The 17,215-nt window shown below is 33.3% G+C and overlaps 1 protein-coding gene across 2 annotated transcripts in view; it reads right to left on the reverse strand.

The window, feature by feature from the left end:
• VPS50 (VPS50 subunit of EARP/GARPII complex) overlaps positions 1–17,215 on the reverse strand; it is a 131,565-nt gene that overhangs the window by 60,310 nt on the left and 54,040 nt on the right. For both annotated transcript variants that reach the window (XM_055272684.2, XM_055272685.1), the window contains exons 13-16: positions 10,651–10,783; positions 7,867–7,958; positions 5,690–5,784; positions 5,282–5,380 (exon numbers count right to left, since the gene is read on the reverse strand). In XM_055272684.2, the coding sequence (XP_055128659.1) occupies positions 5,282–5,380; positions 5,690–5,784; positions 7,867–7,958; positions 10,651–10,783 (419 nt within the window). The remainder of the gene's footprint in view (positions 1–5,281; positions 5,381–5,689; positions 5,785–7,866; positions 7,959–10,650; positions 10,784–17,215) is intronic.

Genomic DNA, 17,215 nt, shown 5'->3' on the forward strand with positions numbered 1-17,215 from the left:
TAAAATGGATAGAAAAGAGAATTTCAAATAACTGCAATAAGAAAAACAATGAAAGAACCAAATAGACATCCGAGAACTAAAAAATACGCTTCCAATTAAAAAATGATTGGATAAGTAAAACAGCAGTCTAGAGGTGGCTGAAGACAGCATTCATGAACTCAAAGACAGATCAATAGAAAATATCTAAACTGAAGCAAAAATTTGAAAAAAAAGGAAGAAACAGAAAAGATCATAAGAGAGATGTGAGATAGTCAAAACATTTATTATGCAGGCAATTGGATGGAAAGGACAGAGAATAAGCAAAAGCAGTATTTGAAGACATAATGGCCAAGAATTCCCAAAAGTGATTGTGCTCATAGCTCATACCACATACAAAAATTACCTCAAGTGGATCACAGTCCTAAGGTAAGAACTAAAAGTACAAAACTTTACAACTCAACAACAGAAAATAACCCAATTCAAAATGGACAAAAGCTTTGAACAAACATTTCTGTAAAGAAGAAACACAAAAGGCCAATGAGCAACTTAAAAGATCCTAAACATCATTAGTCATCAAGGAAATGCAAACCCAAAACATAGTAAGATACCACTTCATGCCTACTAGGACAGCCATAATCAGAGACAGAAAACAACAGGTGTTGACAAGGTTTTGGAGAAATTGGAACCCTCATACAGTATTAGTAGGAATGTAAAATGTATCCCGACTTTGGAAAAAAGTGACAGTTCCTTCAAAATGTTAAACAGAGAGAGTTACCATAGGATCCAGTAATTCTACTCTATATTAGTTTCCTGTGGCTGCTATAACAAATTACCACAAACTGGGTGACTTAAACAAGCAGAAATTTATTCTCTCACAGTTCTAGAGGACAGAACCTGAAAATCAGTATCAGTGGGTTGAAATCAAGGTGTTAGTAGAGCTCCACTCTCTGGAGGCCCTAGGGGATAATCTGCTTCCTGTCTCTTCCAGACAGGTTTGTGGTATTTATTACACAGTAATTTAAAACTAATACAGTGATAAAAGGTACAACCCAGACTGAAGAAGCGTAGTCAACCCTAGGCATAAAAAATGTATAGAAAATAATATATGAAGTAAAAGTATATGACGAAACACCAAAAAGAAAAGGTAAACCCAGTTACAAAGTTGGTTCCTGCATTACTCTGGAAGTATACTACCTAAGGTAGACTACAGTAGAACATAAGTGCATATTGAAATGTTGGTGGTAACCATTACAACAACGCATTTTTTTTTTTTTCAAGGCAGAGTCTCACTCTGTCACTCAGGCTGGAGTGCAGTGGCGCGATCTTGGCTCACTGCAACCTCTGCCGCACAGGTTCATGTAATTCTCCTACCTCGGCCTCCTGAGTAGCTGGAATTACAGGCACCCGCCACCACACCCGGCTAATTTTTTTGTATTTCTAGTAGAGACTGAGTTTCACCATCTTGGCTAGGCTGGTCTTGAACGCTTGACCTCGTGATCCACTCACCTTGGCCTCCCAAAGTGCTGGGATTACAGGTGTGAACCACTGCGCCCGGCCCCTAATGTTGTTTTAAAATCTTATCTGACAATTTTTATGTTTTGATGGAACTGTTTTTCCATTTACATTTAATGTATTTATTGGCATAATTATTAATAGGTTTAAACCCATCATATTGCTGTTTGATATCTAAAAATGTTAAATATTTTAAAGAAATTTTCTCTTTCTGCATTTTTTGGATCAATCATATATATTTTTACTTTTTATATTATATATATTTTTCTCAGTTAGTAAAACAACATCAACAACAACAAAACGAGACCAAACTTGATAAGCTGTTAACAAAGGGCACACTTTAAATATAAGAACATAATTAGAAAGAAAGTTAAAATTATACAAAAACACAATTTCTCAAAATCATGAACTGGGGTAGAATTTTTATCAAAATTATTTTCTCTATTAAAATAATAACTATGATATTTTCCTGTATTCTGTCAATTGGTAAATTAAATTTAATTTTTCTTAATGTTTAGCCAACTCTGGCTCTCCTATAATAAATCCTACCTGTTCATAGCATATTATCCTTTTTAGGTATCACTGAATTAAATTTGTCAATATTTTGTGTAGGATTTTGCATCTATGTTCTTGAGATACTAGTCTGTCATTTTCTTTTTATAATGTCCTCTTGTTATATTTTGGTATCAGTGCTGTGCTGGCCTCATTAAATAAGTTATAAAACATTCCCTGTTTCTCTATTCTATGAAAGAGTTGTATTGGTATTGTTTTCTCCTTAAATGTTTGGTAGAATTTACCAGTGACATCAGCAGGCCTGGAGATTTCTTTATGGAAATGTTTTGAAGCCCAAATATAATTTCTTCAAAAGACATGCGACTATTCACATTTTCTATATTTTGTTTTGTCAGCTCATTAAGTTTGGCTTTATAAGGAATTTGTTTATTTCATCTAATTTGTTGTAGTTTCTTCTAAAAAGATAGGTGACTTCTCTCTTCTAACACCAGTCAATGCAACTTTAGGATCCTTGAAAACATTTTATAAGCTTTGATTACTAGAGCAATTACAAAATAAAATGTACTTATTAAGCAGAATATTTTGACAATTATACATTGATCTGTAATTTTTATGTCATTATTGTTTAAATTAGAATATTTGTGCTTTTAGAAGTTCTCCAGCATCTGACAGAACAATGTTCTTTGTGTGTATATAAACTTAGTACCTGAATATTTAAAAAAATGGGGGGAAATAAAACATACTTTTGAGAAGTAGAAACAATCAATACTAGAGGCTGTGCTCCCTCATGTGTTCATACAGTTTTATCCTAGAAAAAGAGAGTGGAACACAAACTTTTATACAACTATCACAACTAACATTAATACATTTCATAAGTAGATGTCCCACCAAAGAAAAAACTGCTCCTATTTTTACCTTTTTATTATCCCTATAAATTCAAACCAATAGCTTAAATGGATTGAAAGTCAGAATAATTTGGTTCAAGAATTTCTTCATTCTCAAGAGCTGTATTTGGCAGGAAAGGACCATGAAACAAACTGTATGCACATTTCAACACTTCTATTAGCAAAATAAGAACACACTTGATCTATATTTCACCATATTTCATACAGTTTTTCAGTATTTATGTAGTACGATTGACAAAGGGGATATTGGGATTTTGCAGATTTAGATTCATCACTGGCTAATGTAATGACTTTAGTCAATTCAATGTATGGACAGTAGCATCATTTCTAAAGTTTCTGTTCAAGTGTATCTTGTTTTGTAAAGAAACAAATGTACCTTAGAACACATGATGGTTTGCACCAACTTTACCAAATGACCTCCACTAAAATTTTCCTGATGGCAACTGCCAGAGCAAAAATGACGACAGACAGGATAGAAACTAGACTACCTTAAACTTTTGTTTAAATACTAGGGAAAAAGAAGAATACTAAGTAATAATTAAATCTTTGCTGTTTAACCTGCCCCAATTTTTACAATATACAATACTGCAAAAAAATGGGTCAAGATGTCTAGGCAACACTTATGGAGACCTTTTAATCTGGTCACTTCATTTTACAATTCATAAAATCACAGGCCAGAGAGGTTAAATGATTTGCCAATATCAGACAGTTGGTAAGCAGCAAAAAATGCGACAAGAACCCAAGTCTACTATTACTCAACCCAGCTTTCCTTCTAATAATATAGCACAGCCACATCAATGAGAAATAAGTTTCACAAATGTTTCTAAGAGAAGTTCTTTAAAGTGTTGAGTGTTTGAGGAAGATTTAAGTCATTCATTTCTGTATTTTCTAATTTCATTAATGTGAACTCTGTGAGGAATTTCCACCATGGTCAAAATGGCCCTAGCTAGTTGCTACAGATGACAGACACCTTTTGACAATAAGTAAAACAGAATGCAGAATGGAAGCTACTAAATAAATCAGTGTTTCTATATTGTACACACATCCTAGACACTATGAACACCAAAAGTTCTCCCAGTTGTCATGTTGGATACGAAGCAATCTCTGGGAAGAGACATATTTGGCGTGCCTTCATACTGCAGGGAAAGTGAGGCTTCTGGCTCCTTTGTGCTTCCATTTTATTTCCCCATCCATGATTAACAGGCCCCTCCCAATTCTATACAGGAATGCTTATAGGGCCAGCCTTTTGTTTTAGTCAGGGCTTAAATTTTAGCAGACAAGGAAGTTATAAATAAAGGCAGTGTTAGGGCTTCCTGTCGGTCCCTTCCCACTGTTTCCCTGAGGTTTATTCAATTAAAGTTTTTAAAAATTTTTAAACATTCTCTGTCACGAAACTCAAAGGCTCTGCTTTAGTATAGTTCAATTTAAATCTTTTTCAAACAATTTACTTCATTGTTTACAATTAACACAGACAATTTGTATTCAAATATATTTAATAATTAGTTAATCAATGGTTTGGTGTTCAGTCATCTCTCTTTTGACATGGCATATATCACTGTGAGCAGGTATTGACTATGAACAAGGAGAAAAAGCAGAATTTCAAATCATGACTCTCTCTGGGACCAGATAACAAGGAAATCAAAACTTAAATTCAATTATAAAAAGTAAAAGTTCAGAATAACAAGTAAGATGAAACTCAACTCAAAGGACAAAAGGGATACAACTTGGGGTCTAGCTTATATCAAGAGAAATCTAATGTTAGCTCTCCCTTCCCTCAATTTATTGCTGCTGTAAGCATATAATCACACTGCTATTATGAACATTCTTTCCCACCTTCCTCCACTACCCAAACCATTCCTAGTCACTCCTCTTTTAAATATTAGAAGTGATTGTTTTGCAAAGCAATGCAGTATACAACTTTGCCTTTATAGCGAAATTCTGAGTATCACATCCTCTCCTCTAGAATCCTTCTTATTTCTAAAAGATAGATACTCTCAAGCACCCCCTCACTGAGCACTGCCTCTACTGATTTAACTTCCTTATAAGCACACCCATATGTATGCAGGTATGGAACAGTGGCCAAATTCTTTCTGTGAACCTTGATATAATAATCATGTTTTACTCATAAAAAAATCAGTTCAATATTTTAAGCCCCTCAAGACAAAGAATATATTAAAATGTACAATGAATATGTAATGAGAACATTTCATCACATCTTGGTTAAAAAAATCCTTAACCATCTTAAAAAAGCTACAACACATTGAAATTCAAAAGTAATTGTTTAAAATCAATTAATGCTATAAGATTAAGGATTAGACAAAAGTATTCTCATTACCTAAATAAGTCCATTCATATTTTATTAGAATTCTTACCTATGGTAATTCTTGAAATAATTGACACTTTGTTTTCTAATAGATTCCTGTAAAACTTCAGACTTGCTACCACAAAATTCTTCTCCAACTTGCATCAACCTAGTTGGATAAAAAGGTTTCAGTAAATTTCAGCAGCATCCTTATAGAGAAAAAGAAGTGTGGTTTCTCTTTCTTCAAAGATAAAAAAAATCGCTAAAATTTGGACATGGGAAAATATTCTAAAGATCACAAATCCATAAAGGTTTACAAACATCCAAAGGGCAGAAATATTTAAATACACTCACAAACTTAGCAGCAAAAATCATCTTCATTTCCATAATGTTATAGATGATAACTCACTAGTTCATGATTTCTTTATCATGGCTGAATGACTAAAACTAAAGAATAAGACAAGATCTTAAACACTACCTGCTGATTATATCCAAAACAAAGATGAAATCATCATATTTGAATATAGACAAATCAGTTCCAAGCAAGTAGGTTTTTACTTTTAGCTGAACATCCTGTAAGGCAAAGAAAAAGAAAATCAAGCAAACCCAAAATATAGAAAATAAGTTATCAGAAGCATTTACTCTATAGTTCCAAATTAAAATGAGAGAGGAATATATTCCTAATTTGTTAACAAATATCTATTTAGGCCAATAGCCAACATCCTTAAGGGACGTAATAGAGACAATCCCATTTCCTATACCAGGAATGCCATCAGGTTGCCAAACTGAATGGAAAATAGCTACATAAAGTGCTAAGTCAGTATTTCAAAGTACACTGAATTACCAGGAATTCTATCATAGATTGTAAAATTTTACCTAAATACAATTAAGGCCTATTGGCAGACTAAGTCAGAAACAAATCATATCTGATCCTGGGTGTATATTCAATAACTGTAAGATTTTCCTTTCTTTTTATGCATAATACTCAGAAAAAAGTCAGCCTAAATCCACAATTAATGATAAATTAAATATTTAATTTTAATAAATGTTTAATATGGTTATGAGTTTAATACAGTCAAATGAGAAAATATATGTCAAACCTCTTACAACCACAAAAATAAATTTTAAATACTAAAGCATAAAATCAAATAGCATATCCAATACAAAATTATCAAAAATTAGAAGAGCACTAAATTATAAATATTAACTGATTCATGAAGAAATTTATGTTTTCAAAATATGTTTTCCTAAACAATTTTTTTCACAACACATCCTATAAAAGATGGTCAAGCTGGGCATTGTGCCTCACGCCTATAATCCCAGCACTTTGGGAGGCCAAGGCAGGAATATCACTTGGGCCCAGGAGTTCAAGACCAGTCTGGGCAACATAGCAAGACCCCATATCCACCAATACTAATTTAAGAAAATTAGGCATGGTGGTGCACATCTGTGGTCCCAGCTACTCAAGAGGCTGAGGCAGAAGGATCACCTGAGCCCAAGAGGTCGAGGCTGCACTGGGCCATGACTCTGCCACCACACTCCAGCCTGGGTGACAGAGTGAGACCCTGTCTCAATCAATCAATAAAAAGAAAGAAAGAAAAAAAAGATGGTCAAAATAAAGATCAGCCTCATTAGAAAAATCAAAAATACATTTTAAAAGACCATAACATGGCCAAAGGGCCTATAGTCCTCCAAGGTTCAAAGAAGTCCAAAAAGAGTAAGTTATATTCAAAGAAATTACACTGTGATCTAAGAAGTAACAAATTATCTGATTACAACAACTGAGCTACTAAATTGTAAAGCAAAACTTAAGATACTGCTATGGTCTGAATGTTTGTGTCTACCCAATATTCCGATGCTGAAATTCTAACTTCCAAGGTGGAAGGTGGGGCCTTTGTGAAGTGATTAAATCATGAAGGTAGAGCCCTCATTAACTGGATTAGTTCCCCTATAGAAGGGACCCCAGAGAGCTCCTTCATCCCTTCCACTATTTGAGGATACAGCAAGACAGTGTCTATGAACAAGGAAGCAGGCCCTCCCTCCCAACAACGCTGGCACCCTGATCTCTGACTTCCAGCCTTTAGAATTCTGAGAAATAAACTTCTCTGTTTATAAGCTATGCAGTCTAGAATATTTTGTTATAGGAGCCCAAATGGACTAAAACCAGATGTATTCAGCCAATAAGCATGTAAGATTCCCTCAAGGTACAAAGATCATTGACTGAGAAAAAAAATTGTTCAATCTAAACTATAATCTGACCTAAGTATGCTATCTACTTAGTTACTTCTTTTCTAAAATTAACAGAAAAAAAATTAAGAAAACACAGATAAATGAAATAATAAACAGAACATCTCACTGAGAAAGCATACATTTCTCTATGATAGTGGAAATTTGCTAGGCCTCTAAAACAAAAAATGTACTCAAGGCATATATGAATATTTCCAGTGGAGATTTTCAAATTAAAAAACTTTTTTTCTGCCACTTATAGTCCAAATACATTACAGAAATTAAATGACAGCCTAATTCCAAACAGAAACATATGATTAAATCTGCAAAGAATACACATATAGAAAATTTAAAACCAAATTTCTAAAGCAACTTTGACATGACATTTCTATTGCTTCTGTGAAAAAAATAATTTAAAAAAAACCAAACCTGCCATATTCGTGTCAGTCCATGTTCTAATTTCTTTTTTATGTAGCCACGATCAAAATTAGTTTCTTCAGTACCTATCATATTACTCCCTTCTGAAAATAAAAGACAATATATATTTTTAGATTTAATCCAATTTGTGTTTGTTTTCCAAATAATTTCTATTTGGCCTCTCATACACTGTAAGTCTATGTAAGATACAGTAAATATGTTTGATAGTTATACAATCAAAACAATGTCAGACAATAGGTATTAGACTTAAACCCATTTGGTGAGATAAATAAACATAGACGATGAAATGCTCAATATACCTAAGACCACTGAGATCATATGTGACTCAGCTGGGATTCTACCTGAGTCGGTGTGGTCCCAGAGACCAGGTTCTCAATACTGCCTACTGCAAGACCATGTAAAAGGCTGTGAGAAGGGCATTACAGGACCAATTAACTGAATTATCAATTAATATGCATGCTAAGAGGACAGTCTACATTAACAGCTCAGGCGTGAGGTGATAATGCATATATTTTATATTTTTCATGATAAATAATAGTTTTATCCACTCCAGATAAATAATTTAACAATGTCTAGTTTAATAGATAAGATCAGTGATCTGCCTCCAATCTCCCCCCTAAAGACAACTAAAAAATACACATACACATTTATATCAAAAAGATGAAACTTTTGTGTGAATATCCTGTGAAGAACACCTAAGTGAGTATGTTATCATCTTAGGTTGGGAAGGTGTCCACTGATAACTAGTAAAAGGCCCTTGGAAATGCCAGGCCTCAGATACATAGATGCATGACTAGTTTGCCTCTGAGCACTCCTAAAATGTAAGCCTTATTATTACACGCATGGTATGGCTGTTACGGATCCAGCAGCCTAAGGCAGTGCACCTGAACTATAGCTTTAGAACTTTACCTTAGAACGTTAAAGTATTAGGTTACCAAACAGTATCAAATATTATCACTAAAGAGATACAGCAGATAAAGTCTACAGTCCTCTTCAGTTTTATGAAGTTCCATGAAAAGTAATTTTCAATTTACTAATTTCTACAATTTTATTCCTGAATATAAAAGGATTAATTTCAGGTGAACAAGTAACTTTTTACATTCCTAGATACTACCAGCTGACAGCTTGAGCACTTGAATATCCATAAAATATACAGATTAGGCAAAGAGGGTTGAGTAATAAGGATCAGATAGAGTTTTAACTTTGACTCAGTACTCCAATGAATGTAAACTATTGGCCTAAAGCAAAAAGCAAGCTTTACCATGATGAACATATATATAACTGTCACCTAAACTCTGATATCTAAAATATGTGTTAATTCTATTCCTAACTTTTTCTTTGGTTTCTCCTTAAATAATGTACTAGAAAAGCAAATATGTCTTAACAGTCTCCAGGTATTTCACTATTATTATATTATCTCTTGATCCATTTCATTTCATCATATTAACCACCACCAGTATAAGTACCTTACATGCTGTCCAAACTTTACAACGACCCTGCAGGGTAGATGTGTTACTACTCTAAGGGTTTGGTTTGGTTTTGCTTTGCTTTTTAACTGACCATTTTTGGGAGCAAACTGGAAAGTGGAAAAAATAAGCAGTGTCTTCAAGTTCTCACCTTTGGTAAATGGAAGTGAAAACTTGAAGCCAGGCCTCTCAGATTGCAGAGCTCATGGTCCCAGGGGTAGTACAGGGTAAAAGTATAAGTTTTGGGTAAAAATAGTCTGACCTGGCATCCTGGCTGTGTGCCCATCCTTCTCTCTTCCTTTCTCTCCCTTCCTTTACCCTTCCCAACAATACTTCCAAATGGATAAAAATCCATTCATGGAATTTTCCTCTTATTTTGTTTTCTATATTTACAAGCTTCTTTTAAGTCAAGACAAAGATTAAACTTATGCCTTCTAAACTACCAAAACATTTAATCAAACAGTGAGATTTGGGTGTGTTGTCCACTCACCCAACAACAGAAGATAAGCACCTCAGAAACTGGAAGTTACTAAAGTAACTTGATTGAATAGCTACAATAAATTGTATATAATAAAAAAAAGATGTACAGTATAATTTATTTTATCCATATTAAACAAAATGCTGATAAAATCATTTACTGTTTTTATAACTATTCTAAATATTCAATCTCAGCTACTGTTCAAGGATAATCAGTTAAGATATATAATTATACAAATGAAACAATTTAAATAGAATGATAAATAAATACAATAATCTCGTGTTCTTTATTATTTAGCTTACTGTACCATAGTCATTTAAAGTTATATTTTCCATTCAAAGATGAATATTTTAAAACATCATTTTAATATGAAATTCTAGTCTTGCTTCATTTTCAGGAAGGAAAGTATAAATATAATTAATTCTTAGAACCTAGCTTTATTACTGTAACTTGAAAATTGGCTAAACAGATTAATATTGACCATCTAGCATTAATTTCACAGTAAATTTAGACAGACCAATGTCTTATCTAGTTTGCAACTAATAATATTAACAACAAAAAAAATTTATAAATTCAGCCCTAAAGCCATCAGCACACACTTCTGGAAACTGGTACTATGTGCCACTTAAAAAGTCCTTTGGCCCAGTTACTCTCTAAAGGTAACAGAACATTTGAAGTAGCTGAACCACTTTCTTTGCTCAATATTTACCCTATGGTCACTGTAATCCTTGAAATCCCAAAGGCATTCCTGCCCCTTTCCTTTCTTTTTACTCCAGTAATGTGGGATATTTATAGTTCAATTTTTAAAATAAAATAAAAATATTTTCCTACCAGAAGCTGAAGCAGTATCCTCGTTGTCATGCTTTTCATGCCATTCCATAGTCCTGTAATAGCTGAGCATAACTTCCCACAGTGCTTTGCACAGGTCTGCAAGGCATGGAATATAGCTGTCTGGGGTAACATGCTAAAGAAAATGAGAAGAGACAACTTTCAAATTATTATGTTTACTCTAACACAGTTATAATAAAATATGTTATTAATCAAATATATTCAAAAATTAGAAATAACTAAGAAAATTTCTTCAACTGACATATCTAAAGAGAAAATTCAATGGTGAGAAAAAAAATTTTTAAATAATTCCCATCTCAACATGGCTTTTTCGTACACATTAAGAATATCCCCATATGCTGTGAATCAATCTGTAGTTACAGAACCATAAAGAAATTACTGAATTAGCAACTGGTCCCATAAATAGCAGTGTAAACATCCCCAAACACACTTTTTGAAAGACATGATCCTAAACATGCAAATACAGCTTTACATAGCCTGGACCTCAGTCACAACTCGCAAAAACGAGGTTGGATTTACAATTCTATCATTTCATTTGTGTAAATTAAGTAAACATCTTTGACAATCTCTAAATTTTTTAAATCGTATGGAATAGATATTCCATATCTGACAATAACATTTTAAAATAACTTCTAACATAAACAAGGCTATGAAACAATATATGAACTCAAATACTCTCCTTAATGGAAGTGCATGAATTTTGTTTCCGTTTGTAAAAACAACCAATTTGCCATTCTGCCCTTTTATTTTATTCTATTTTGCAGGCTTCCCATTTGTCATAATGTGGCAATTGCTCCATCATTTGAGATTTTCTAGCATTTCTTTAGTTTGTGATCAATCGACTACAACTTATGCTGACGAAATATTGAAAGTTGAAGACTCTGGTGTAAGTAAACTCCCCAAGATAAACAGCTAGTAGAAATAAGCTATAGCAAGTATTGCCATGGTGTATGGTTGATGCTCATGATGTCACAGTTGGTAGTGGTCCTTGCTCTTTCAAAAGGCTTTTTCTTCCCGTAATGATCTCTCCCTCTAAACTCATTCACCAAAACATTCATTTGGCAAGTAATAAAAATACTAGCTTACGTGATTTACTACACTTCCATGTAAGTATATCAAATCTTTGAAACTAAACTAGGAAGTACTAAAATAAAAAAGTTAAGCTCTGGAGTCAGACTGTGGGGTTTATGCCAAGAATGCTAGAATGGCTTAATCTTACAAAATCTATTAATATAATTTGCTCTATTAATAGGTCTAAGGAGAAAAATCAAATTATTATCTCAATAGATCCTGATTTAAAAAAAATTTCTCAAAGTGGGCTTTAAGAAAATTCAAAACCCACTCCTAACAAAAACGTATGAGGAAATAAGAATGAATAGGTATTTCCTTAATATGAGAAAACTCTAAGGCACAACCCCTGTGGTCACAAAAAATAAATAAATAAATAAATAAATAAGATGCCCATTATCTCCACTACTGTTTAACTGTTTACACTGCTATTTATGAGAACACCTGCTAATTCAATAATTTCTTTGTTTGATTCACAGCATATGGGCTGGCATTTAACAATGATTCAGAAGTACAAGCTAATGCAATTAGACTACAGAAAACAGAGGCAAAAGAAAAGGATAAGAAAAAATGAAACTATTTATATCTGCTAATGACATAAAAATATGCCCAGAAATTCCTAGAGAACCAATAATAAAACTAATTCAAACAATAAAAGAATTCAGCAAAGTAGCAAGTTATAAAATTTACATGCCCAAACCAATGGCATTTGTATACAAATAAACATGTAAAAGAGACACTGAATGAGAAACTCTCATTTATAATAACAAGAGAGAATTTTTAGGAATTTAATAAGAAATTATTGAAAACCAAGAAGAAAACCATGAAACACTCCCAAGAGACATAAAAATAGACTTGAACAAATGGAAAGAAATCTCTTATTCTTGGTTAGGATGTCTCAACATCATCAAGATGTCAATTCTCCCTAAGTTAATTTATAAATTTACTGAGATAGCAATAAAAAAGTACAGAAAAAGATCTGGTCTCATATAAAAATCTGGTATATGATAAAGATGGCATCGCACATCACTTAGATGAAGATAGTCTTTTCTTCACAAATAGTGTTGGGAAAATTGTATAGTTAGCTGGAAAAAGATAAAATTAGACATATTCATCCAGAATACGTAAGAATAAACTCCAAATGAATAAGAGATGTAAATGTCAAAAATAAAACTATACTAGAAGAAAACATGAATCAATTTCTCTCTAACATTGATATGGAAAAAGACTTTCTAATTACCACACAAAATTTACAAGTAATAAAAGTAACATTTGATTTTACTATATAAAAATATAAGTACAATTTGTATAGCAAAAAAACACCATATGTGAGGTCAAAAGACAAATGACAACTCTGTAAAATATTCACAACATATATTCACAATAAAGAGCTGATATTCCACATTTATATAGAATTCTTAAAAGTTTGGGGAAAAAAAGACTAAAACTCCTATCAAAAAAATGAGAAAAAATGCACATGAACGCACTTCATAAACAGAGATACAAAAATGGCCCTTCAACACAGAAAAGCATGTTCAGCTTTACTTGTAATAGGACAAATATAAGTTAAAACTACAATAAGATGCAAATTCTCACCAATCTCAAAGATTCTCACCAATCTCAATCTTAAAGTTGACCACTGACAAAGATTCTCTCCTTAACCAAACTCTAGTCAGGCTTCTCTGAGCTATCTTCTTAACCATGGCCTAAAAAAACTTGGATGAAACACCTAACAGAGTTTCTGATGGCTCAAGCCACATCCCTAGGATGACTTCAGCCCCACCTTAAAGTGCCAGCCTCAAAAAACTCAAGGCTGCCAATGTACTTGAAAAAAAATCGTACTGTTTGTTCCAACATCTGAAGATAGGGCCCCTGTCCCCCAGTCTCTGTGAGAGGGTAGGAGCCTAACCTCCATAAACATCAGTTAGCAAACACAAATGGGTTTCATGTGGACCAACTCCCTTCTCACTTGTTGTAAATGTTCACTTTTCTGACTCCACTAAGCCCCGGCTCAAGCCCTTCCCTCATTTTCCCTTTAAAAAATGCCCAGTCACCATTGTGTAAATCAAAGTTGAATCAGTTCACACTGGACTCTTTTCCCTATTACAATAATATCTTCTGATTAAAACCTGTCCTCAACACTTTAACTAGTATCTGGTTTTATCTTTGACATCATATATGCTCTGTTGGCAAGGCTGTGATGAAACAGGCACTCTCATACATTGCTGATGCAAAATAGTACAATCCCAAGGAGGGGAATTTGTCACGATCTAACAAAACCTACATGTGTATTTTTTCTTCAACCTAGCAATTCTACTTCTAGGAATTTATACTGAAGGTATACCTCAAACAGTGTGAAAATACATATGCACCATGTTATTTATTAAAGGATTATTTGTAACTGCAGAACACTGAAATATATTTAAATGTCCAAACACAGGAGATTGGTAGAACATTATTCATACATACAAAAGAGTACTTTGCAGCTGTGAAAAACAATTTGGGGTAATTTCTCACATTTACTTTTATAACCGCTACCCTTACAATGAGCCAGTCTTAATGTTTTCCCTTGGCGATATGGTTTGGTTGTGTCTGTCCCCACCCAAATCTCACCTTGAATTGTAATAATTCCCATGTGTCAAGGGCGGGGCAGTTTTCCCCACACTGTTGTCATGATAGTGAATAAGCCTCATGAGATCTGATGGTTTTATAAGTGAGAGTTCCTCTGCACAAGCCCTCTTGCCAGCACCAGGTAAGATGAGACTTTACGACTCATTTGCCTCCCATCATGACTGTAAGTCCTCCCCAGTCATGTGGAACTGTGAGTCAATTAAACCTCTTTCATTTATAAATGACCCAGTCTTGGATGTGCCTTTATTAGCAGCGTGAGAACAGACTAATACACTTGGTTTATTTTTAGCACATAATCATACCTGACATACCTCTTATACCATACACATATGACGAAAGCCATTACTAATGCACAGGGTCAGGAAAAGACTAAAAACCTTTTCCAAGAACAAGGCAAACCAAAAATCCCAAAAAGTTCTGGGCTGCAACTCAGCAATCATACACTCGAATAAAGGTACTCCTCTACAAGTCAGTAGTTCTAACTTTTATTAGCCCAACTTTGCATAAATGTATATATTATGCAAACAAATTAAGTATAGCTCAACATTCTTTCTGGTAGCTAAGAGAAAGGCAGTGTTAGTCATTTTTTTTCCCAAAGAAAAATTATGACTGTACAAATAATTGTGTTATGATTAATTTCTATTATACTTGTCACAGTTTAACCAGAAAATTAAAACTTAAGACATACTATCTTCTATTCTCCACCCAACCACTGTCCATCTCATTATATGCCTATTTATTTGAAAAAAAAGAGGTCCTTCATTATCTTATCTCTTGAGGATTTGCTGAAATTTAATGGGTTTGGATGAGATATACACACACAGATGTTTATGTGAATCTTTTTTTCATAAAAAGTCAGTTACTTAGTGAAGCTATAGCAAGCCTTTCTTCTCACTGAACTGATTCAAGTGTAAATAATCCAGAGTTCTAGCTAAACCACTGCACATACCTAAACGTCTCCCAAAAGAACCTAAATTTACTATCTTCAAATATATTCACGTGTACAAACATAAGACTATGATCTACACAGCACCAGCAAACAAGATGACTCTTGCCTAAGTTCATATCCTAAAATAGGAACAAATGTAAAGACCATTTTATTAAATACATATACAACAAATAGTTTAAGGAAAAAAGGCAAGGTGGGGTAGATTTAAAAAAAAAGTTTTCAATAAATTTAAGCCCAGCTATGTTAATCTCTGAAGGTTATACTGGCAATAAGTTAAAAGAGTTATTTCCTTTTAAAATTGAGCCCCTTTCCATTATGTCATGCAACCAGCTGGTGTCAATTCTCACAGTGACAAATGTTTCTCATCCTTTTAAGATCATTTAAGTAAAATCATTTGCAACTAGTATTTTCTACTTTATAAAAATCACCTCCAAATTTCAAAAGAGAATTTTATTACAAAGACATGAATGAATCATAACCAAAGAGATTCAATGAAGCTAGAGAATAAGCAAAAAATTACACAGGTAATCAAAAAATAAAAGGCAGGCTAAGAAGAGGAACCTGAGTGTTCCACCCAAATATCAGTTCTTCACATCTGCAGGGCATAATGGAAAGAGACCTAAATTAAGAATTGGAATCCCTGGATTCCAGCTGGCACTAGTTCCACAACTTACCAGTCACATGCCTTAGATAATAAACCACTCTGGTTCTCAGTTTCACCTTTCATAAACATGTTAGAGATACCTGTATCTTCCTATTTCATCACTGGTTGAAGTCATTCATTTATTACTAAATACCTAACATTGAAACTCAGTTCAGGTTAAGGGGAGACTCATTTGGCATAATACTAGGAATATCATAGCAGAGGAGCACCATATTATAATCCCAGTTCTATGTTCACATCACATATGGAAAATAGCAATGAAAGTATGATTGAATCAATTTACAAAATATTCACATAGCGAGACACCCCCAAGAGCTAAATAACATATCTTGAAATTTTTTTGATAAGAAATCGAAATTTAATTACCAAATATTTCTCTGTGTTCTAAAACTATTTTCCACTGCTACTCTTCAACTGAAAGCTAGTAGCTTCAATTTATTTAGCAAAGATTGTAAAGTGAAGGGAAAAGATAAAATAGGCATATAATCTTTGGGAAATATCCCAAGAAATACACAGAAAAAAAAGGAAATTTTAAGCATCCTAATTGAAAAAAAAATCCACAAACTCTGTAATAGAGACAATATACATGTCTAATACATTTGGCGATCATAAAAGGTAAACAAATATCCTAGGAGGAAGGATTTGGAGAAGATGAACAAACTGGATGTTCCATGCAAGAAGCTCATAGCATTTCCACTATGCTTCACATTCAAACACCACAATTCACTCCTTAATCCAATTTTGATTAACACTTTCACAAAATCCACAAATCTGATTTCCCATCTCTTATCACTGTCAGTTCAGAGTAACACTTGGCACCTTCCATTTCTTCTATTAACCATCTCAACCAACCTACCTGATTAAAATAAAAATGATGAAACTAGCTTATCAAAACCAGCAACATCTGAGTCTTGATTATAAAATATAAGTTGAGGCCATTTTCAAAGAACAGTGTAAATCCAGAAATTAATATAAGCAGCCTTTATAAGTTTGAAGCACACAATAAAAGAATGTCATCTTCTGAAAGTTATTTAAATGCAAAGTAAAGTAGTAAATACGTGAGGAAAAGCTGCTAGTCTTTTGCTTTTTATTCTATAATTTACTTTAATACTCATAAGAAATCTCTATTACTAAATCCCTACAAAAATTTCAAAGTAAGGCTTTTTATAATAGAGCATCAAAATGAAAAATCTTAGGGATACTTGTAATGAACTATTTTGTTCTTATTCCATGTT

This window comes from Symphalangus syndactylus, chromosome 3 (assembly GCF_028878055.3).
Source record: "Symphalangus syndactylus isolate Jambi chromosome 3, NHGRI_mSymSyn1-v2.1_pri, whole genome shotgun sequence".
Classification (NCBI taxonomy): Eukaryota; Metazoa; Chordata; class Mammalia; order Primates; family Hylobatidae; genus Symphalangus; species Symphalangus syndactylus.